We start from the raw sequence: 24907 nt of genomic DNA on the forward strand, positions 1-24907 counted from the left end.
CAGGAGAGCCTGGCTGCAGCCAGCAAAGCTAGGTCAAGGGATTTACAAGAGCAACACCTCACCTAAATTCTGAATTCTTGTTGTTCGAATTCTTGTTTCTTGCTCAGAAAGGAATTTGAATATACAACTAACAGATAACACTTATAGCAGTGATCTACTCTGATCTACCATTTCTAGCCAACAGGATATTAAGTTTGGCTTGTCTCAAGTCAAGAGAAGACCTGTCTCTGAACTCTACAGCTGTTTCATTTGCAGACTCTATACTCTCCAACCAGCCACAGAAAGAGGTGTGGCAAAGCAGCACCACAATCACCTACTGGGGGAGAAGGAAACTAAAAGTCAAAGCAGGATTTTCTGGTTTATGGAAATAATGCAGTCATGGTCATCCTGGATCAATGTATTACAGAGCTTGAATGACTACCTCAGATCTTTTCTTTTTGGTTGAAAACAAAACCAAACCAAAACAAATAAACATAAACAAACAAACATAAATGCACAAAAAAAAACCAAAAAACATTACACACACACACAAAAAAAGAAAACCAAAACCAGCCCCACCAGATAACACTTATTATCACAAAACAATTGCTACACAATGTAAATACTTGTACGAAACCAGGCAAGATAAATGTTATCCTGCTATCAAATGATAAGTATTTATAGCTCTCCATAATGGTTTACTAGGAAAATAGATTGTGAAATGAAAATAAAAGTGGCAAACCTTTAAGCCTTTTAACATCTGATACACAAGGAACTGGATTCGGTCTTCAGTTAGTTTCTCATGCTTCATTATCTTACTTAAGTCTGTTCCCATAAATGGCATGACAAGGTAGCTAAAAAAGAAAGAAGGAAAGAAAAAAAGGACAGAATAACTCAGTCAAATAAACTGAGGTATAATTGTATGTTATAGTTCAGTGACAATATTAAATTATAGATCATGCTGTTTACCAAACAGTTCTACCACCTTCCCCCCAGGCTCTCCACGTTTCTGAGTTTTTATCTTCTAAGACTGTCATGAAGAGGTATCGCACAACCCTGTCAGTGGTTATGGAAAGTTGCTAGTTGCCAGGAGAGTACAGACACTGAACTAGATAAAAGGCACCTAATCAAGAGCCACATGACACTTCAGAGATATCTGCGCAGAAAACTAGGACATTCACACACGACGTTATCTATCTCACCATCAGGGGGCAACCAAATTGCCTAGATGATTCATTAATAGATGAGGTCAGATGTAACAGAGATTAATTTTCATCTAGGATCACAACCTCCTCTATCGTTGGTACTTCATACTGGTGAGGGACAGCAGCAACAGAAAGCTTGAGAACGTCACGGTGGTCCTTCACCACTAGTCTTCGCCTAAGGTGCAAACCTCTTCTTTGCACTGCTTGTAGGAAACTTGTTCAGAGTCTGTCCTTAAAGTCAGGTCTGGACAGAGGCAAAGCCAGTCACGTCTGGCACCAGAGGATAAATCACCAGTTTCCTTCATAGTATGAAGTAAGGCAGACACATTTTCATCAAGAGAAGGGTTAGATGTAGTCGTTGTTTCTTGGAGACAAGTTTTACTATGTAGACTTAAATGGGTTTCCTCTAGTTAAAATACAGGAACAGTAATTCTTTTGATTTCTACTTTTCAACCCGCTCAAAAACTTCTTTTACTGTATTAGAACTATAACTATAAACAAAAATGATAATGAATATAATGTCAAAGGCAGGTGGGACACTTGGACTTACAGATAGCATTTTGAACCTTCCCTAGGTACCAAACCTTTTTCCCCAAGACTCTGAGGATCAGGCATCAGGCTCCCAACCCAAGCATTCACAGACAGATTTGCTACTGTTTGGACAGAAAATATGCGCAATTTGATTCAGTAATCACGTAGGACATAGCAAATATGGAGAAGAGAATGAAATTTTTTCTCTCTCTTCAAGCACAACCCACAAGATGCTTATCAACAGACCCAGTAACCTAGAAAACTGAGTTTGACCTCTGCTTTGTTGATGTTCTTGGATGTTGAAAGCATATTAAGATCTCCCCCCCCTCATATTTATTAAATTCATTTTCCCAGAGGTCATGAATATTTGAAATGAGCCAGAAAAAGACATTAGTGAGTGTTACAGGAAAAAAAAAACAGAGGTAGAAGGAGGTGAGATGAGAGAAATAAATAAGTATCTACATGTCTTTTACTACCGGTAGTGACCTTCAACATTCATTAGAATTTTACTAGCCTGTTATCACCTGCACACATCCCAGGGCTCTGGATGGATAATGATTTATGTAAACAGACAAAGTTCACCACAATATATAACCACCCAGCACTGTAAAGAACAGGGTGGGAAGGGCAAATAAGACAATTTTTACACACACACAATGTGCTAAGTTTACAATTTGACAATTTCAAATCTCTAACAGTCTAATTGAGAAATGGCAGGGAAACAAAATTAAGGGAGGGAAAATCCATTCCTACCCGAGGTTGTAAACTCAAACTTTAGTAATAGTTAATGAGCAATGTATTGGAATAGAACAACAATAGGATAAAACATTAGGAGCTCACTTGAACACTTTGTCTTCTACTTAACACTTTGTCTTAAAATTTGTACTTAAAATTTGTCTCAAAATTTGTACTTAAAATTTGGCAAACTTATTTTTATTATTAAATACGTATTTACAATCCTGAAGTCCTCAAATAATCTTAAAAGGTTAGATGCTTGGTTAACAATTCTCTTCAGTGTGAACTTGATGCCTAACACGGTTAAGTTCCTTACAGTTCCAATTAAAACCCCCAAATTCTTACACCATGAGGAGGAGCAACCTGCTCTGGCACATTTTGTATGACACAAGAGCAGACAATGCAAGGAATACAGTTAAAGAGGCTGAAAAGCAGCTGTCCAGTAGGACTGCCATTGGTGAAGATTCATGCATCTCTGGTTTTGTCAACTACATCAGTCAGCTGATCTTCTGACTCTGAAGGAAAATCAACACGAGCATGAGCAAGGAAAGTTAACTGTTGCTTCATAAAGGAGATGGGATTTGTCTTTAATTATCATTATACCAAGTGGTAGAGCACAGGGGCAGGTGATAGAGCAGCAGGTAGAGTAGGAGCATGCTCCCCTCTGGAGAGGAGGGCTATAAGTTAGCTGAGAAACCCAAGGTCTCAGATAAGATCAGACCTGGGGGCTGGCTCTGGTGAAACCACCTGCCTTACTTCTGTTGCCTCTACCCACAAATCAGCTTGAACTTGATCTTTATACAACAGGCCACAGATAACATCTCATGGCCAGTCAGCAAAAGGAAAGTCTCCCTCAAATAACTCATCTGAGCTTTAGTTCACAAAAGCTGTTTCTCCACTTTTGTTTCAGATGTACACCCATCTAGCCCTGCACGTCTCTGACAGAATGCCAGAAATCCTGAAAGTAAATGTTGTCCTAGGTTGTAGTTTTAGACATAAATGCGTCCCACCTACTTGACTTGCACCTCCAAAACTTGCAGGATGATTTTAGGGTCACATTTCAAACCCAGTCCTTGAATGCTGATCATACACATGTGGATTTTATTGCATATGTTATGTAATAAGTTAGCACTACAGGCAACATGGACAACATCTTTTTTGGCTCAACAGTGGCGTAAAGGTATGAACACCTAGTCCATGTTTTCTGTGCTTTTTCCTCCTCTTCCTGTCAGGTAGCTTTCTCTATTAGCATACAAATATGCAGGGCAGTTTTTTAAATGTAGGTACATTTGAAGAAGTCCAGCACAGTTCTACAAACGTAACATGAAATCTCCGTTAAGCCCAAGGGGGTTTCTGACCACTGTTTCTGTACTGACTTGGATTCACAAGAACTGCAGCAGGATCCATACACACACTACATATCTGGTGTCTGCAATGCTGCCAAAAGGGAGACATCAGAGGGACGTACATGCCTGGTGCTAGCAATGATCTATATCATGTCCTGCTTGGATCATTTGGGCCTATGGGGTTAGTCAGGAGGGAGTGCAGACCACCCTCAGCTGGATGTAAGAGGCCGTAAAATCAGCAACGGGAAACCACACAGGGAGCACAACAGAGCAGAGCTCGGATATTCACCAAAAAAAATTCAACAGCAACAGCAGTTTTGAATTAATTCTAGAGTTAGGATGGACCACACTGGAGATACGCTATGTAGCAGGCATGATTTTCAGACTGTTTTCTTGGTTAAGAATGGTTCCATCATTTGATCAGTCTGGGCCTGAGGGTACATAATCAGCTCTTAAAAAGTGGGTTAGGCAATCCATCAAACTGGGATTTACTAAGGCCTCACAGAAGTATCATGCACCCGATAAAACAGATGGCTGGTTCTAATGATAGTCTGAAAACCTACCGATTCTGAAGATGCATGTAACAGTTGTATCAAGATGGGATTCAGAAAAAGCCATGAAGCAACGGGTTTGGAATTCCCCATTATTAAAAAATGCAAACAACCAGTCCTCCAAACAAGCAACACTCCCCTGCTCCCAAACAAAAAAAAAAACTCAAAACTTACAAGTCATTAAATTTCTCCAGCGTTACATCTGGTGTGAACACATCCAGTATTCCAATGACCTGAAAATAGGGGAAGGGAGAGAAAAAAAAACATGGATTAATACTGCCTTAACACAGATTCCTGAACCATGTAGTAAGTGGAGAAATATGATAAAAAGCTTTTTCATAATGAGACAAACTACAGGCATAAAGATGGCAGAAAGGATACCTGAATCAGTGCCTAGCAACGTCAGGATTTGTTATGTATCATTTTATAACTCTGAGGGCTAATTTTGATTAAAAAAATGTATTTAGCTAAATAAAAGCAGCACTGGGCTACCCGCAGCCCTTCCCAGCTGCAGGCTGCCACTTTGGTACTGGGGCACGGTATTTGGGGTTGGTGGGAACGCATGCTGTCTGCAGCAGCAGGTTCTGGGGTTGGTCCTTTAATGGTGCACGTGCCTCTGCCACTGCCTCCTCTACCACAGCTTTTAGAGGCAGGCCACGATTCAGGGATACTGTGGTACCGAGAGCTTCGAAGCCACACTGAGAAAAGGCATCCGAAAGCACTGTGACAAAAATGACAACATCAGGCCTGTAGGGCAGACTGCTGTGCCATCACCAGACTCTGGCCCTGATCTCCTTGTCAGTGCAGATGGGTTCTGTTGGCACGCCTCTGGAGCGTTAACCGCTGGGCAGGCTCCATTTGGGAGAGAAAGCAACAGGAATGGAAAAATGAAGAGAATACAATTATTATTCCTCAGTGACTTGTAACATTTATAACCTTATTCAGACCCATCTCCTTGGCTGCATGGTTTAAAGATTACACATCAGACTAGAACTGCACAAAATTAGAAACTTTAAGAAAGAAAATAGGGCTAAAAACATATTGTGTTGTCTGATGTTATTATCAAAGTACTAAAAGTACCACAAAATCCACTTCAATAACAAAGCAGGATGGATTTGGGACATTATTAGTATGTCTTGATTGTTCCTCAAAATAGGGATCTTAAAAAAAATTATGCAGAAGTAAAGAGAAATTCAGAGAGAGCAGAAATGTTGGAAAAGAAGGGAGGGAGGGAAGGAGACTTCCTTTACTTAAAGCTTTACCCAACTCTCGTGAAATCCCCAGTGCCTGTATTTTTATCCTTTCCACGTCCAAGGGATCTACTCCAGTTAGCCTGGATATTATCAAAATGCCATAAGGATGAACGAGATAGAAAATCTAATAAAGATGAAGACAGAAAGCTTACAGCTCTTTATCTTTGTGGCCGTATGTATCTTTGAAAGAATCACGAATAATATTTTCCTGAGGACTGTGATAAGAAACTTGTTAAATAATGTAACTACCATAAAAGAATAATTACACCCACAGAGGATGTGGTCATTATTTGAAGCAATACCTTCAGTGCTAATAACAGAGTGAGAAGCTGTGTATTTTTATATGACAGTTTTACATAAAGTTCTCTGTTACTACATGGAGGACGGAGGAATTAGGAAGACGTATGGGACACCACTGGAGGATAAATGCATCTCTAAGGGTGTTTCCTAAGGCACTGTGTGTACACACACACACACACACACACACATACACAGTTACAAAAGCTGTGTGCTCTCCATACGCCAAAGATTTCAGTATTAACAGAAATATTTTAAGGGTAATCTTATCCAACACGCATTTCTTTTCCTATCTCTACTTTTTCAGAAATCCTGCTTGCTCTCTTCCAGGAGATATTTCCACGCCTTCATTTACCCGAGCTATTTGCCTAAGCAACCTGAAATGTACTGAAAATAAACTCTGTGATGTAGGAGTGCAGCAGTGAATGATGCAGGGACAACCCCACGGAAAGAACCAACGGAGCAGAAGACGAAATGATAAGGAGGCTGCTCTGCATGCATGGCTACACAAAAATGTTATCAGACGCCTGCTGTGGAACACGGGAACATAAAGAACACATTTCAATAGAGACAACGCCAGACTAAATAAATAAATAAATAAATTTCACTAAAATCTTACTTTTTCTCTATTAAAATAAACAGTGCCCAGTAATTACTTTTGTCTTTTATCACACCAAGGATTTCACCATACTTTTGTTGCTCTCCAAAGTGAGCTTTCTAAAAATCCTGAAATCCATTTCAGTGTTTAAAACATTAAGTTGTACTTAATAGTTCAGAAATAAAAGCAAGAGACCCGTTTCCTTTTCCTCGGTGATCTTTATTTAACAGCTGTGCTTTGGGATGATTTTCCTTTACTGGAACAGAGTCATTAGTATTTCCATTTTGGTCTTTGCTTTCTGCAGATATGTTAAGAACAAGGAGGCACAGGATAAAATAAATCTTCCGAGGAAGATAGAGCTCCAGATATTTCTTCAGGAAAAGGAAAAGAACTGGGCAAAGTGTAGGAAACTCCCTCCTCCATATCATGGAAAATCCGAAGTCTGTCTGCAATGCTCTCTCTCAGTTGAATGCAATATTTGTAAAAACTTTATGGTACTGCAACATACTGGCCCAGCACAGAAGCAAGCCACCATGAGACATAAATGGCAAGAATCATCTCTTTTTCGTGGTGTGGTCTGTATGAAGTATAACCAAGGTCTGTGTGAAACGTTCTGTAGTTACCTGCTGGTGTTAATTCGGCTTGCTTACTGATTTTATCAGAGATGGAGGCACAGGCGAGGAGCGAACTCGCTACACCACAGGATGGCAACGAAAAGCACCTGTGGAAACCAGCAGCAGTGCTGCCCTTCCACGGCCGCCTTTTTTCCCGTTAATTTTGCCACCAGGCAATTTCTGGAATGAACACACCCCCAAAGGATGCACTTTGTTTCCTGCTACCCATCTGGCTGAAAACCAGCCTGGATTTCTGTGAGCTCCCCTGCAGTACCCTCCTCGTTGGTCTCTGAGCACGTCTAAAAGACAAGGCACGGCTCTGAGCCTCTCCCTTCTTCCTGCAGAGCAAAACCACAGTGACAGCAGAGCTACACTCCCATGCATTTTATTACTTTTGTTCGAGGGCTGTTCCACCGGGTTTCTGTAAAGGAAGATTTCTGGTGTAAGCAGCAGTACATCAATGAAAGACTCCGATCCTGTATAAATTAATAAGTAATGTTGGCTACATCCCCCGTGCACTCAGTGCTTCTTTATGCTGTGGATGCTATGCATGAAAACACAGCGAAGTTGAATGGCTTTGGCACTCGGGCTACGAACACAACCACGTTTCTCAGAGGGATCCCTGCTGGAGTACAGCGAACTATATATATCACACTGCCTTACATTTTCTGCAGCATTAGCTTCAACTTCATGCTCTTGCTCTGCTCCGCATCACAGGGTGCCTGCATCCTTTTATTACACCAAGAAGCCTCGATCTTTGTAATTATCAAGCACAAGGCTTGTGCTACAGTCACCTTTTTCCACCTGGGATTACCCAGCTGTTCTGCTACACCGTGCTGAAGGCTGTCTGCCAAGGGACAAAGAGCTCCTTCCCCTTCTTTTCTGCACAACGCTGACAACACGAGCACGGCGTCCTTCTCAGCGCCCTAAAATCTTAGTTGTAAAGGAACAAAGAATGAAAGGAGAAAGGCAGAGAATAATGAGTGGGGAAAAGTACTTTTCTGATCAGATTCGCTGCAGTCCTGAGGGCTGGAGGACTGCTCTTTGTGAAGTAAAAGCAAGTCAGAGAGCACCCGCAGGCACAAGCCATGCCTCAGGAGCTGCGTCCCCCTTTCTGTAGACCTACCAGCATCCGACAGATTCAGATCCTGTGGACTTGCACTTTGGACTGGATGATGATCCTAAAACAAAGAAGGTTTGGGTTTTGCTGCTGCCCTCCTTCCTTTATTTTACCAGACTAAGCACTTTAGCCTGCTTTACTGCTGGGCTGTGAACAAACAGGTAGTGGCTGAAGCTTGGCCTAGACAAAACACCTATTAGGCAGGTTTGTAAAAATAAGTAGGACATGTGACAACTGATATCTCTGCGTTGATTTATTGGCTTTTGAGTACTAAAACAAGTGACTCCAGTGTCCTGTCAGCTCCCAAGCTCTTTTTAGCTTTCACCATGCAGAAAATCGTCCATCAACATTTCTCCCCTACAATATTTGACAGCAACAAACTGTATTTGTATTTCTGCTCTACTTGTATTTCTGCTTGCAGCCCATAAGGCAATTTACCACCTCCAGCCAGGATTCCCAGTTTGCACCTAACGGGCACTTAGCTACTCGAAGGCTGTGATTTTGTAGGTGGTGCAGTCCTGCAGGGCTTCCTGCAGGAAATCTAATACAGGGAGCATTCATATTTGCCACCCTTCGTCTGTAAAGGCACGTCTCATCTCTAACTCCCTTCTTGTTTGGATTTCGTATGGTGCAGGGACTGCTGCTCTTCTAATGCTCGTACCTGGCTGGCTAAACTGCAAAAGCTGACAGTCTGAAGGTTTCCTCAGGTAGGAGGCAAAATTTCCCACTATTTGCTCTGAAATAAATTCCTCCCTTGGCGGACGCTCTGTAAGTGTAACGAAAAATCCTCGCTTTTGTCAAAATGAAGAATCCACCATAATTATCGGCTGACCCAAAATGGAAGGCGTGCATCATCCTCAGAAGCATAACCGCAGAGTGAGAGCTCATTCGGTGCCTGCTGGATACCTGAGTCCCTTCCAAGAGGGAGAAAAAAAGCTAAATGGCTCTCCTAATGTAAAACATACATTGTTCTTCAGATGTTGGAATTCACCAGAGAGCAATTTCCACACAGAGCAATGACTGAGAGCATAACACCGAGTACCTTTAAACAAATACTGCAGCTGACTCTTACAGGGTTTCCAGGAAGAGAAACATCTGTAGAATATTAACCGACTCAACTTCAGAAATGTTTAACGGGCATTTGTGAAAAGTTTTATGCCAAAAACACATTCGGAATTTAAGTTGGTAGAACTGGGTCAGAATTACTGTGCAAGCTTAGATGTAATGTATACACAGATACGTGTGTATGTAGGCAGACATTTACACTGTTTTCCTACAACCCACACTCCATTCTGAAACAATCCATTAGCAGTAGCTGCTGCTTTTCTCTCTCTCCAGTGCCATTTCTCCTTGCCAGCTGTTCTGCGCTCCCGACGGCAACTTCAAAACCGGCGTTAGCAAGCTGAGAGGTGAGCAGGGCGCTAGGGCTGAGCCGGCAGGAGGCACGACGCAGTTACTTCATCAAAAGCGGGGGTCAGAGCATCGCTTCCAGTTGAAACGCACCATAAAATCCAAGTCGTTTGCCAAAGGAAACCAAAGGGTCTGCACCTCTGCTTACTTGCCTGGGTTTAATTTGACAAACACGGACATCTCCACTGACTGCAGAGGAATACGCGCCTGCAGACCGATGCACGTGTCTGCAAGCCGGGGCCAGGACCCAAGCAAGCCCACTGGCAGGGTTTCCGTTCTCTTGCTGGTTTTAAGTCAGAGCCATAACAGATAGTTTTAACTGGCCTCACGTTAAACGAACTCAGAATGTAAAGAAGCAGAGAACAAAAGCAGCACTACTGGAAAAATCCTCCTGAAGGTAAACAGCCTGTTCTTCTCTGTAGATGCCAAAGCAACAAGAAAGATCTGTTAAGGCTGTAGTGGGATGAATACTTCAAGCTAGCACGAATACATGAAGAAAAAACAACAAAAACCCAACAAAAACCCACACTGCATTCTTCATTCTGCCTTAGCTGTTTTTATTCGTCATTTTCACACCATTCCCTCCTCTGCCAGAATCTCTTTATGCAGCTACAGTGATCCGGCAGCTTATCCCACTGGAAAGTAACTTTTTGGCAGTATCCGAGGAATTGATCTGTATCAAATTACTTCTTAGGCAGCAGAAGGAGCTTAGGATGTTTGTAAAAGATCCCAGCTCCTCTCAGACTAAAACACCTCCCAAAAAATAGGTACTAGTGCCATTAAGGACAGTGCCTTATCTCTTAACAGCCAGGCCTCACCCTCTTCATACATGGCCTCTGCTCCATGGTCCTCAGTGCCATTCGTCCCCTGGGTTTGTTTGCAAAGGGGTGAAGATAAGCCCCACACTACATAGTTTCCATGGCTTATACAGAAATATTCCTCACTACATTTCGGTAATGTTCTGCTAGAGAGCTACTAGGAAGCACAAAGATCTAGCATATATAATTGAGAAGTCATCCTTGCAACCACCATTACCTGAAGATGCCTAACCAGATAAGCAAACCGACCTGTGGGCTGGTTTTCCTAGGGGGTAAAATACAATTCCACTACCATTCAGAAGGATGGCTCCCATATTTACTTTTACAGCATGACAGGTCATCCCACAAACGTTCCACATTAAAGGAGCACGCTCTTCAAAGGATCAACAAGGGTAATCCAGGTAATCCAGGGTATTAAGCAGAAGTTTTCTTCAGTTTTCTTCACTGAAACAAGACATACTGATGAATTGTATCATTGTGGCATGGGTTTCATGGTATCTCCTGCCACCTTCATGGATCAGAGATGCTATTTTTTATCATAGCATTGTCATGAAATGGACAAAACATCACATTCTTCATGTAATCTGCCATCAAGTGCATCATGATTACCCAAGTTATTTTAAAAGAAAAACAGACTACAAGAGCGAACTGGGTGTCACTCTAACTATCATATAAACAGAATTTTGAATTAGTTTATAACCTGAAGTAGGAAGAAACAAGATGAAGGCCTGTGTACTGGCAGATTAGTGCAGTGCTGCAGCAACACCCCAAATCCAGTCCATAGCAGCAGTACTGTTAGACTGGCTGTTGCACCCCACCACTTACACTTGGATTACCAACGCCCGAGAAAGAGATCTTAGTGCCATCGCTATTTTATTGCGGTCTTTGAAACAATTATTTCAATTTTATTATTTCTTAATAGCTTACATTACAGCCAGAAAGACAGATGCCTGCTATTATGCAGAAGTATGCTGTAACATATCAGTTTACTGAAAAATCAGGAGCAATATTTAAATCACCACTCTACTTTTTCCTGCTATAAGGAGATTCTCACTCACGTGAGCCCATTCAAAACTCAACAGCCCATGGAAACCACAATGGCAAGGACAGAGAACAGGCAGTTGTCCTGCCACTATTGTATGTAACATTAAAAATGTGAGCAACACGCTGGGGACTGCTGATGTGAATAAGGAAGGACAGGAAGATCAAAATGCTACATATTTCTGTAAATCCATCCTTTGGTAGTAATACGTAAAAAAGCATGTCTTTGGTGGTAGATCAAAGACTTGGGGGCGGCCTGAAAATCCTTATGAGGAATGATGCTGCCACGCTGGTCTAATTTTGGATGGGTGGAATGGTTAAAGGAGTACCCCGAGGTCAGCACGGGGGCTAGAAATCCAGAAAGGCTTTGCTGCTAGTCCTAATTCACAGTGGGTGAAATGAATGGTATGAGACTGGAATGGTGGATGGAAATTCTCGGAAAGGGCAGTCCTGCCACTTCAGCCTCGTACTGGATGGGTGGTGGAGATAGTTTCTCTCTCTACAGTGTTCACAAATCCCTTGAGTGATCATTTACACAGTCATTGTTGTCTAATGAGTAAATGCCATAACTCATGGTAAAACTTCCTTACTACTGAGGTGAGATTTTTCTTTCTGTGGGCAAACTGTTTTCTAAGACTACAAATAATTCTTTTCCTCCACCTCTATTGATTTGTAACTTTTACAGATCACATTTTCTTCTAGACTCTTCAATTAGCTAACAAGGCCATGGTGGGGTTCCAGAGCATTATCCTGAAGGGCACACACTACGTAAAAGCAGCCAGGAGTGGAAAACGCTGCCCAACAGATTATTCTGGGAAATGGAAGAAAAATAATCTCCAAATTCTGGACACGGTTAAGAGTTTGGCAACTGCATGAGCTGATCTGCTCCCAAATGTTCAGTAAAGAAAATGCGGAGAGTAGAAACCCCAGATATGACACAGAAGTTCCCTGCAAGCGTTAACTCTTTAATATATACAGCAGTGGGTAAAAAGCATTTAATTCAAAAGAGTCATCAAAGAACATGATGAAGTAAAATAAAAAATTCGGACTAAAGTGTTAAACACAAAATCCTCAGGCTACAAAGAGGCCTGCTTTTTCTGGACAGTCAGCATCTCCCACCAATTATTTTTCAAAATGAACCTGTGTTTGCTGGTACTCAGAATGTTAATACCATAATGTGACATGACTGTGACTGGCTACTGTTAGTACCAATTTCTCTCCAACTCATTTTCAATCTTGTAGCTTGCCTCGAAGGCTATCTGAACAGAGTGATGCTCTAATCTCCCACATCATTAACATTTTAAACCAGGCTCTTATGCATCATTTTAAAAAGTCCCCCTCCACCCCCCCATTTCTCTTTGTTTACCACATACGCTCTCCAAAACCAGCATTTAAAGCCACAACTGCAATCCTCCCAGTCCATTCTGGGACCCTTCTCATGCTTCAACTCCACAAAAGCTGTTCTCACACGAATCTGTTGGGACTAAGTATCTTTATCTCATTCACACTTTTAACATTTCTTTCTACAGCTGTTCTTTTATATTGCGTGGGAATCTGTGCCAAGGTCTGCATCCTAGTCTCTGCTTCCCAGTAAGCAAATTATTTAGTCACTCCCCAACATTTCCTGCTTCATGTTAGCACAAAACCAAAACTTTCAAATACTTTGTGAAAGATAAACAACAACAAAACCCTACTCCCCCCAGAAGATACACATGTGTACCATACCCACCTTCAAGAAAGTCCAGAAAAAGAGATGCTGTCACGTGAGATACCCAGGCACAGACCCGTGCTCTGCATTCTCCTGGAACTCATGTGAATGCAGTGATGGAGATGTAAGTTCAGGTCTCTTGGTCCCTCTTGCGAGCTCTGAGCACAGATTGAGCACCGTGGTCCTAACCTTTCCCACCCAACCCTGACTACACATAAAGGAAACGGTGTCACCCAGAGGGAATTCCACTTGGCGTGTGCAGACACCCAGAGATAAAGGACAGACAGACAAAGACAGACAAGCCGGTCTCGCTGAGAGAGCCCTGAACACTACGCAGCTACACAGCTGCCTTGTCTGCCAATTTTCTTTTCGTTTTAGAGTGTGAAAGCTGCTGCACCGCGGGGACCTGCCAGTGCCCCAACTCACGTTTTCGTGCTTCATGTGCTTGAGGAGGCGCAGCTCGCGGTAGGCTCGCTTGGCGAAGAGCTCCGACTGAAACGGGCGGTACAGCTTCTTTATGGCCACTTTGGTACCGGTCCTGCCATCGACAGCCGAGCTTCGGGGAGCGGGAACAGACAGCTTGGTGAGCGGGGACCGAGGCGACATCGCCGACCCCAGAGCCCCACAGGGCTGGCACACTCGCCCTGCTCTGTCACACTCACTCTGCCCGGGCACACTCGTTCTGCTCAGGCACACTCCTTGTCCTCAGACACTCTTTTTCCTCAGACACACTCGTTTTGCCCTGGCACACTCTCCGTGCCCAGCCCTCAGCGCGCTGCCTCACTCAGGGGACGACCTGCACCCACCCCCCGGCTTCCCCCGGCCGGCGACGAGCCCCGGGGACTGCGGAGACCCCCGCGGGGCCCCGAGCCGAGCCGGCAGCGTGGCGGGGCCGCCTGGCTCCCCACCCCCGGAACAAGTTGGCAGCAAACAACCAGGGAACAAAGCGAAAAGCGCCGCGGGCTGCGCCTCGCCGCGGCTCCCCCCCGGCCCCTTCCCTCGGCCGGGGTGGGGGCGCAGCCCTGCCCTTACCCCTGCCCCTGCCCCTGCCCGCTCACCAGACGGCTCCGTAGGCGCCGGAGCCCACGGGCTGCAGGTCCCGGTAGCGGTCCCGCACTTCCCAGAGGGTTTTGGTGACCTCCTGGCGGTAGAAGCCGTTCTTGGGGGAGGACATGGTGCCGCGGCCCCCTGCCGGCACCCTCCAACAAAGAGCCCGGGGGGAGCGCGGGAGGCGAGCGCCGGGCTGAGGCGAGCCGAGGCGAGGCGAGGCGAGGGGCCGGGCTTGGCCGCGCTCCCTCGGCGCCGCTCCCTCCCTCTGCCCGCCCCTGCCCCGCTCAGCCCGGCCGGGCTGCTCCGGGGGACCGGCAGGGAGCCGCCAGCCGGCCCGGGGCAGCCAGGGGCCGGGTGTCGGACACGGCAGGTGCCGGTCAGGCAGGGCAGGAGCCGCGTGTGGCAGCGCCTCAGCCCGCCTCCATGGTGGCGGCGTTCGCGTGGCCCCGTGTGAGGGGCTCAGCGGCAGCTCTGGCGCTTCTTCGCCCCTCAGAAACGTGGAAAAAAGGGGTGCGGGACACCCCACGGACACCACAGGCGGCTCTCCCTCAGAGATGAGGGGTGGCAGACCCAAGGAGGGGCCCGGTGACCCGCTGGTGTTGTCGAGGGGGAAAGCATTGAGCTGCCCGGCATGTCCAGTGCGTGTGCCTGGTGGTGTGTGCCCAGAGAAATGTGCTGGGTGAGGCTCTGCTCTAGCAGGACATGCTTAAAATCCATCTGCTGCCCCTTGGCACGGTTGTGTGCTGCCTCGTGTCTGTGGGTTTGGTGGGCTGGCATAGATTTTTGCAAAGTTCAAGAGATTTTCCCAGTTCCAGTCGTTTCCCCCGTGACATTGGTCTTGGCGGTGGCAGCTGGAACTGGGAAAGTTCCTGGAGCTGCCAGGAGCAAATGGCTGGCTGGTGTACGTGTTGAAGTCCTGGTGTGAATTAGGGGTGCGCTGAGTCCTTGCTGTGAAGCTGAAAGCAAATATGTCCCTGCCTTCCTCTGTATACACACACCGTGGCGTGGCACCTCAGTCTGGGCTCATTCTGCGTTAGAGCTCTGGGTCTGATAGCTGATTTCTTATGAAAGTGTTAAGGGATATAAAACAAAAAATAAAAGTGGAAAGAAGAAGAAATGACAGTTACAGACAAAGCAGCAGAAGCTCTGAAAAGTAAGCAGGGACAGGAGGAGGACAGGGGCAATCCTTCATAGCCAGCCAGAGGGGCTGTGCCTGACCCCCTTCCTCCTGCAGCTCCAGGTGTGTGTGAAAGTGCTCGCAGGAGAAGGAAGGGACTGAATGTCATTGTGTTGTGACAGCCCTTGGTGGCCCCCACACATACGCTGAGGGGCTGTAACTTAGTCTGATGAGAGCTGGGAGTACAAAAGTGAGCTTTCAGATCACCCTTGCACAAAGCTGCACAGCTGTGGACTTCCCACTTCACCTCAGGATCAGACCCAAAGTTTCAACAACATTTAATATTGTTAAATAGAAACAGGTATGCACTTAATTTAGTTGCTAAAGCAAGTGGTCCCCTGCACATTTGGTGTGATATGAAACAGTTCAAACAGCTGCTTAAAACCACTGCTGTGCTGGAAGATGGAAAATAGCAACCTTCATGGTGTTTTGATAGTAAATATGCCTGGTCCAGCATGTGTACGGCAAAGACCTGCTTTTAAAAATGCATTATGTTTTCTCTGTGTGTATATAATTAGATCCTTGCCCTTTGTTTTGTCTGACTTCACCCCTGAGCAATGTTGCTGAGGTTAGGTAATTCAGACTTCCTGTCACTAGAGTTCGTTTTGTGGCTTAGCTAGAGAGGGGCAGTCTGGCCAAGTTGTGTTGTTCCCAAGGCCTTTTTGGTAGTTCCAGGGGTCCAGACCTCTCTGTGTGTAACTACTAAATCTGGGAGAGCAGCCCTGCCCTGCCTCCTCCCATTATTTGCACATCAGATACAAATTCACAACATCCTTCCACCACACAGGTGTTTTCCAGTGCTGCTCTCTGCTGATATTCGACCTGTTGGACTCCCTGTTTTAATGAGGACAGAAAACAACCTTCTGACACACAGCAGGTAATGCAAGGCTCGTGTCAAAAGTTAGATTAACAGTACACATTTGTTTTTCAAACCCACAGTCCCATCAGATTTTATTTGTTTGTTTGCTTTTTAATTTATGCCATCACCTTTATGCACTGTTTGGCATTCAGATGGTGGCTGGAGAGAAATATGATATGGGTGAGGTGAAGGCTAGAAAGTGGTACTCTTACTCAGCTCTGAGTGACACCGTTATTTAAATTACATTTAATGACAAATAGATATGTATGTATATAATACAATGAGAATTTGTTCTACTTTTGGTCTATAGCCCATTTTTAGCCCAATATAGCTCAATCCAGTCATGGCAATATGATGCTTCCTTACTGCTTTTTATCAAGGCAGAAAGTGGATGATTTTGACAATGTAGGTGAAAATACTAACCCAGCACCAAGACAATACCACATTTGTGCAAAAGTTCAGAAGATTACAGAGCAGCTTTCTTAAGATATTTTAAATTCAGTGACCGAGTTGGCCAGTGCTGTTTTTCCCTGTGCTTTTCCTTCACATAAGTAATTAGATTTACTTTGCTTTAGATGGATGAGGGAGCAGTGTAGATCAAATACAAGACCACCTTTCCTCGTCGAGTTGCACATACAGCAGATGCACTGATAAACTTACTGAAAAGAACAGGAAATTAGCACTGTTGTGAGATGGAGGCTTCTAATAAAGCCATTAAGAGCATCCATGGCAGGAGTGAAAAGAGAAACTTGGATCCATCCACAGCTAGTAGATGTTATAGCAGAGTCACAAAATGCATCAGCCTTGGTATCCAGCTAGGCTTGGCTGGATATATTATATTGTATTTTCCCAAAGACAGTCTGTTGCAATTACACCAACATGATGCTACAGCCATATCTTATCCCAGGCAGTGTGTGCTTGACAGGGCTAATTAAAAAAGGAATGCTCTCAGATGTTTCTGCTTTTGGCATACATTTATTGTAAAGCTTATAGAGCAAAGAGACCTTCCTTAGACGTCATGAATAAAAGTGCCCTGCCTGTAAAGGGAAAGTTTTTCTGGGAGGAAACAGTCATGTTGGTATCTTTTTTATCTTTTTTTTTTTTTTTTTTTTTTTGATTTTTATTTTTATTTTTTAAGAGCCACCTTTCAGTGTGTTGGAAGGTTGCCATCAGCCGTAAAGCATATGAGGTAGATAGGATGTGTTCAGTAGTTGTGTTCCCTCCAGGGACTGCTAACTCAATTTCCACTCCAGTCAGGACATGAGGCTTCAGTGCTGCAGGAGCTCTCTGAGAGAGCAGTGGAGAAGCTAACCACCTCTGCCTGAGCAGTTCTGCAGAGGAGGGGTAGTTACAGAGTCTGGTGAGAGAGTTGCATGGTAACTGCTCAGAACAAAGAGTTTATTAACAGTGATAAAATGACACGGCATAATTTCTCAAGGCATAAACTGGGGGCTGACTGCCGGCCCTGAGGGAGCTAGGTGCATCTTTGTGAACAGGTGACAGTGATCCCCCAGCCCAGACATTGGCAACAGGGGAAAGCAGAAGATCATACAAGGTCCTTGGAAAAATCAAGCGCCTTCCCACCTTACTGCCCATATCTTTTAGACGACTTTCACATGGTCAAAACAAGCTCATCTTGACAGTATTTCGCATGTGAATACTTCAGTTCTGTAAAACGTGCTTTGAAAATGGCAGTAAAACTTAAAATTTTGCTGGATCGTCAAAGGCTGATTCCTAGAATATTACTTCTTTAAACAGCCATCCATCCCCACTTTCACAAAGTATCCTGTTCTTGCCTATTTATGTATGTTGCTGTAGAGGAAGCAAATCAATTTAATTTATTACAAGGAAAAGTAAAGCTTTAAACAAAAACACCAAAATTCTTCTGAAAGTATTCCTGTGCACTTGTGTCCACACCCTTCCCCACTGGAGCTGTTGCCAAGTGTTTTGCAACTCTTCTGTTGTTTCTGTGACCTCTGAGCAGGGTGCTTGAATCCCGGTTTCTGTAACGTGGAGGAGACTTGGGGACCCAGCCATACTTTGAGAATGCAGTGAGCAGGTAGAAATAAATATGTACCACCTGAGTGCTTTATTTTTTTTTTTTAAGTTCATTTATTAGTTTTATTTTTATAAACTGGGCATTTCATTTGTTCAAGGTACTGAGTGAGAGGTTACTGCAATATTTACAACCCCTACTCTTTATTTTTCCCAGCTGGAAGTGGGATGGAACAAGCAAAGCCAGATTCAGAGATTAGCAGACAGGTATGTATAAAACAACTCCTTGTCACACTCTCGTAACTCCTTGACTTCATTCTCATCACTCTTTGATTTCAGATCATGCCTAAAGGCCCTCTGCTTACTGATTCCTGAAATAAACTGATGTGTGAGAAGTGTTTCTGTCTGATTTTGGGGCATCGGGAGCAGGGAGGAAGCGTTGCTGCTTTTAATCTATAGCAGACTGTCACAGTCTGCAATCTGATGGAGCAGAGGAAAAAACACTCTTGGTTTGAAGAGCTTTCCATTGCTAATTCAAAAATTGCACAAAAAGTACATTCATGGGTAGAGGGTGATAGCTTTTACCTATTTGTCCCTACATAGCTGTGTGCATCACCTGTTTATATCACCACAACCTTAATGGTACTCCTACCCACGGTCCCCATCCTCCTTAATACTGCAGTCATTTGATGCATTTTCAGCTGAAGCTGATGAGAAAGATGGACTGGACATGAGTACGCTGTGTTAGTTTAGCACAGAATGTAACACCTGGGGTTTATTCTTGATTTGAGCCTTTGGGCTCTATTATAAAACGAGTATGAAATACAAATACAAGATCTTAGTGCTATTCTACAGGATACCATTCCGTAAGGGATGAAGTATGGCTCAGTGGAGGTGCCAGGTAGGGCAGGTTCGGTGTGTATTTGTCTCATGGCTGCCACCGAGATTCAGGTGCTACTGCATTCGGTGATCAAATGGGAATCCAAAAGGACGAGCTGAAACCTCTCCATTCAATGCCCAGGTTAACTACTGACAGAAACTGGAGCTGAGGGACCATGCGACTGCAGAACGACGCATCTGTATGCACGCAGGATCGAAGCCTGAGGAACAGTTTCATTCATTATGTAGAAATTTGCTGTATGATGGATTAAGGATCGTATTGGTTTGAAGATCAGCATTAGCACTGGAAGCTCACGGGATATCCCCCCTTTTATTCACAACGTAGAACCTTTTGCACACGTCAGCTCAATATTTTATACTACAGGAGCAAGAAGGTCAATGACAGCCACGCTAATGCAGCTTTCTGACCCTCTTGGTGCTAGTCACATAAAATCCTCACGCTTTTTGTATTTGCCTACTTACACGGGTCCCATTTGTTAATGCATGCAGCACTCAGTGTTGAAAACCCATCAATGTCAAAGACTCATAAATGAATGCCACTGGGTATGCTCACTTTGTGAGAGTGAGAGGATTTTCCGAGAACCAGCTTCAGAGAGCTGCTCTGCATCTGCGGATGCTAGCAGCTTGGTTCATGGGCAGGAGAAACAAGCAGCTCCTTTGAAGGCCGTTGTGATGAGTTTCTTCCTAATGAGGCTGAGCTTGCCGAGCTTGAATTCCTTTCTGCTGCTAGCAAAGGACATAAATCATCCAACTTACATGTACAGCGCATTTCTCTTTTAGCAAGGGCTAAATGTTTATCACCGCTTACCTTGCAGGGATTCTTGAGCCAGGCCGGCAATTACAGATTTGGGACTGCACTTAAATAGGTCATTTCTAATAGCTTCATCTTTGACCAGGCTGTGGGTGTTATGAAGGGGGACGTCGGCATCCTTTTTATCATCCAGGGGCTCATGTGACGGGAAGAAAGGAAGGAAGTGGCTTTTGTATTGACTGCTCCCCACCTCAGTCAAAGACTTTGTTGTTGCCAATATCCTGTCCTTCAAACAGCTGTCCGGCCCCGTCCCCCATTCCTGGGGTGAGTGCTTGCTGTCTCCATGTAGTCTTGCAGTGAACTGAACCTCCTTCCCTTTCAATTTTCTCTTTTATACCAAATAAATAATAATAATAATAAAAAAACCACTTAGAGCACTAAGGGAAATCCTACAACAATGCTGTCTAATTAACAGGTATTGACCTATTATTGCATTATACTTTTTCATACACCAGTGCTGATCACCTCATTTTCTATTTGATTTTGTTTTCTATATATTCCCAGAGTTATTAGTAACCCTGCTGTTTTGTACCTGTGCCCCCACTGTGTATTTTCTGGGAGGAGGGAATTTTGCGTATTATGGCAAGCGATACCCTGTAATGCTGTGCTTTTCTTCTAAACCATCTTCAGGGTTTCTTTCTATCAGCACACTTGGAAATTAGAGATAGCTTAAAAAATGAAGATGCATATTTAAAAAGAAACGCAGTGTATACTTATGCATATCAAAAGATTGAGCTAAATGTAAAAGACTTTTTTTCCTTCTGCAAGATCTTTTACTTCCAATGATGATAAAATTACTAGATTTGGGGTTGCACTTAACGCTGATTAGAGTGAGATAATAAATACTAGAGGTAATTTCAATTTAGTAGGTAGCGGGATAACAAGCTCTAGTGACTGAAAGCTGAAATTAGGTAAATTCAGATGAAAAGTAAATTGCTGACAATGACAGCAATTAACCAGCGAGAGCCCTCCGAGAGTTGTGATGTTTTCCTCCAGTGGCAACGTGAGTAGCTGAGCTACAGCTGAGTTGTTTGCCCGTGTTTTGCTGAGAATTAATTCTGTGCTTTGCAGGTGAGCAGGGATGGCAAGCGCCATCATTTATTGTGGGCTACAGCCTATGGCACTCTCTGCAAATATACGTGCCATATACAAAGAACGTACAAAAGCACAATTGTAACAAGGAGTGGTGTTAGGAAATTGCAAAAATACAGTTTAGCAGGCTGTACTGTAAAAAAGTTTTGCAAATAAAACTTGGGCCCTGTAAACAATGCCTTTGTTGAAGACATTTTAGCAAAAAAAAGCCAAAATGAAATAAAATCCCGAATTTTATAATTATTTGCTCTATTTTTTTTTATTTTTTTTTTCTCTATTCTTTAAAATTACTTCTAAGTGATCTTACACATTCACCAGCCATGAAAAGACCTCGCTCCTAAATGGTTACCTCTATTGGCCTGTTTCTCCTGGTTGAAAAATGCTTTTTTTTTTTTTTTTCCCTCCATCTGTGTTCAGACGATAAGCATTATTAGCACTAAGCCATCCATGTCGCAGTCTCAGTGGGGTACTGGCTTTCCAATTACCCCGTCCTGCTGCTGGGAACTGATAAACTTTCCACGCTGCATTCCCGCATCTCCACAAGGGAGTCTGCTACCTGTTCTAGGAAAAATATATTAATTAGTGGCTTTTAGGTCTAAGAAATCACCTTGATATGGCAAATCAAGGAAAAAAAACATCTCTCCCACTACCGTTTTTCTTAACATTTAAATGAGAAATGATTTGTGGGTTATGATGGTATTTAATTAAAAATAGCTGAGCTGCTGTTATCCATCACTCTGTCACCTCTGATCAGTTTGCACGTGGCTATGACTGTGCTCTTCCTACATAATTTATCTCCTAGAAGAAATTACATCTGTGAATGGAAATTGAAATACATTTTTTGTTTGGTATTTTAAAGAAGATTCAGAGTTGCCAGGAGAACAAATTTTGGAAGCGATAAAAAACTTTCTCTTTCTACTTTACTAGTAGAGATATGTCAAGCAGAGATTGTCTGCTATGTGCCTACCACGGAGTTTTACATGTTCTTTTGAAACATTTGGTGATGGCCACCCCCGTAGCCAGGAAACCAGATTAAACAAATGATGGGACAAATCCCACACTAAATTCATTATCATTTGATGTGAAGGGTTTTCAGGAAATTTCGTTATTTCATTCTTGCCCTTCCAGCTGGGGAATAGCTGCAGATCAGCCTAGCAAGCTCAGTATGAGATTTCAGAGAAAATAAAGCACCAACTATTTCTCTGTTAAGTCGTAAACAAGCAAATTAAAAATATATATACTTAAGACATGTCTGAGGGATTATTTTTCATGCAAATCGTTTAAGGATTTATAGTCTTTTCACCTATTTTAGCATCAAATTCAGACAATTGCTGAATGACCAAGCTTCATCCAGTTTCGAAGAATGTCGACATAATGACAGCCAGACAGCAATTCAAAGGACTCCCGATAAATCCATGCAAGCATTTACTTTCAGGTTAATAAGCCTTGAAGAACATTGAATCCAAACAGCTGCACTCTGCTGAAGGTGAGTATTAGGTAACTGGCAAACATTGTCAACAAAAGCCCACCAGTTAGACCACACATGAGGAGCAAATTTTGTGGATGGAATGATTAGTTCTACTTTTCGAGAAGACAAGCAATACCACATCAAGTATCTTTGGAAAATAAAAGCTCTTGGACTTGATTTTTTAAATCTGTTTATTAAGAAAAAGGTTTTGTTTTTACATAGAAAAGATACAGAGGAAGGTAAATAAATGCAGTAGAATTCATTAGGTCATATAATAGCTGTACAACTGGGTCTTAATGACAAAAGTTGAAGAAAACGTAAATAATATAAAAAGCCATCTACAAAATGAGACTTTGACAGTGAGAACAAGACACAAAAATGAACAACGTTGACTAGTTTGTGCAACCATGATTCACTAGGATGTGAGAAAGACACAGCAATGAAACCACAAGACGCCTCATGCCAAAGGATATTCCTGTTGTAGTATTATGCTTCCAATGGGGAACTGAGATAATAAATTAAATTCTTTAATACAACTCAGTATGCGGTCTATCCTGCAATTTATTAATTAAGATTTAATTTTCCAGCTCTTCAGAACTGGAAAGCCTTTAAAATTTTGCTCAAAAAGACAATCTGTCAAGATGGATATTTTGTGTTTCACAGATCTGCAAACTATTCTTAAATCTTCTTTTGTCTTGTTTTCCAATGGCAATTTTTAGACCATTTTCTCAAGGACTAAGTGAAGATAATGAGTAACATTGAGTTCAAAGGTGTGAACTTGACTGAGTATCCTTGCACTGTGATCTATGACAGCTTTTGCTGAAATTTGCAGAAAACTAGAGACATCCTGGAAACTTGTGCAAGTTCACCAGCTCTCCACCAATGGCAAGGTTAGGGGTACCAGCAAGAATTAAAATGGTCACAAACTGGTATTGTGCAGAATAAAAATATGGATAGGGAAAAGAATGAGGACAGACACTTCAATGGCAACAGGAGACAGGGATTTATTTTTTACTGACTTTGAACTGGTATTAGACTGAGAGACATCCAGTAAATTTGTAAGACCACCATAGATATGACTACCTATGCATATTCTGTCTATCTCACTACCACGCCCTCTCTTCATAAAGGCACTAACTATAAATAAAATGAAAACGGACAGATAAAACTAGGCTAATGCCAGAAAAAAATGGATCGCCTGTATGGAGTTCTATGTTTATGTTTGTATACATTCATGCGTTAAATGTACAATTTTAAAATTAATTTAAAACGTCACTTTCATTTTGGCAATACAACTGATAAGATGAAACATGCAGAAAACACAGTTGAACAGAACTCAGTGCATAATTTTGTCAGAACGAAGCAGTTCTTTATCACCCTTTATGAATTGGGAATACATTCATATTACAAGGCAAGAAAACCCCAAAACAGACAACATCTGGCTTCTGTATAATGCATCTGCTTTTCCACATCTTCTCCAACATCTTTGGATAGTAAAATCTACGTTTGAACACAGGTTAAATTGTATGGTTATATTTCAACAGTCTCCATAGTGCAGCAAGGCAAAACACAGCTGCCTGTATTTACTGTTCTATTTCCAGGCTATCCATTTTTAGGTCAGGTGGCTTAAAGCTAATCACTTCTTCATAGGTAAGTTCTGTAGGGAGGGGGGAAGAGAGAGAAAAGAATTATGTGGTATTTCTCTTTAAAAGAAAAGTATTCCAGACAAAACTGTTTAATGCATGCACGTGACTTGTAGTTCGTATTTCCAGCCTTAGCAGATTCTAGATCCAAACCCAGACTGAATTCACAAAGAATCTTTCTGTTAACTTCAGATTATAAATGAGACTCGCTATTATTGTAAAACATGCCTGTCCCCTTCGCCTAATTACTAAAACACATCGGCCCTGAAATGGAAACATCAATTATGCTGTCAGATGGCCTGACAAAATGACGTAATAGGAGATAAAATGTAATGCAAAGTGGCATCTTTAAAAGCACCCAAACAGGTTTTAAAATGTGCACTTTTAACTGCAGAGAACGTTCTTTATCATCACTCAGTCAATTGCCTTCAACATAAATCATGTGCAATTCTGTACTAATGCCTTGTATCTAGGTGGTTTGGTGCCTTTTTTTTTTTTTGTGTGTATTTTATTGTAACTAGCTTAATTTTAAGGTCCTCTGACAAAATGATCTTTTGTCTCAAAAGCACGCAGCAGTTCTATTTCCATCAAGAAAGGCTTAACTAGAAACATGGAGTCACTGCTATTTTACCCTGCTCCAGGAGGAGCCCTGTATCTTTTCATGCTGACAGTCACCTTGTGTTTTGCACCTTGCACAGCAATGGGA

The 24907-nt window shown here is 42.9% G+C and overlaps 2 protein-coding genes and 1 long non-coding RNA gene across 4 annotated transcripts in view; 1 reads left to right on the plus strand and 2 right to left on the minus strand.

Moving 5' to 3' along the window:
- The window catches only part of MAPK12 (mitogen-activated protein kinase 12), a 34912-nt gene extending 20382 nt beyond the window's left edge, over positions 1–14530 (minus strand). Inside the window, exons 1-4 of the mRNA XM_038181914.2 lie at positions 14265–14530; positions 13633–13762; positions 4522–4580; positions 722–833 (exon numbers count right to left, since the gene is read on the minus strand). Coding sequence (XP_038037842.1) covers positions 722–833; positions 4522–4580; positions 13633–13762; positions 14265–14380 — 417 coding nt within the window. The 5' untranslated portion in view covers positions 14381–14530. The remainder of the gene's footprint in view (positions 1–721; positions 834–4521; positions 4581–13632; positions 13763–14264) is intronic.
- LOC106017523 (uncharacterized) lies at positions 13659–22445 on the plus strand. Its single transcript, XR_005266974.2, has 4 exons — positions 13659–13789; positions 16221–16310; positions 18505–18554; positions 19309–22445. It is a non-coding gene; the product is annotated as an uncharacterized lncRNA (long non-coding RNA).
- A 286-nt stretch (positions 22446–22731) lies between these two features.
- MAPK11 (mitogen-activated protein kinase 11) overlaps positions 22732–24907 on the minus strand; it is a 32419-nt gene continuing 30243 nt past the window's right edge. For both annotated transcript variants that reach the window (XM_027458243.3, XM_072033093.1), the window contains exon 12: positions 22732–24215. In XM_027458243.3, the coding sequence (XP_027314044.1) occupies positions 24142–24215 (74 nt within the window). In that variant the 3' untranslated portion in view covers positions 22732–24141. The remainder of the gene's footprint in view (positions 24216–24907) is intronic.

The sequence above is a fragment of the Anas platyrhynchos genome, chromosome 1 (assembly GCF_047663525.1).
Source record: "Anas platyrhynchos isolate ZD024472 breed Pekin duck chromosome 1, IASCAAS_PekinDuck_T2T, whole genome shotgun sequence".
Taxonomy (NCBI): Eukaryota; Metazoa; Chordata; class Aves; order Anseriformes; family Anatidae; genus Anas; species Anas platyrhynchos.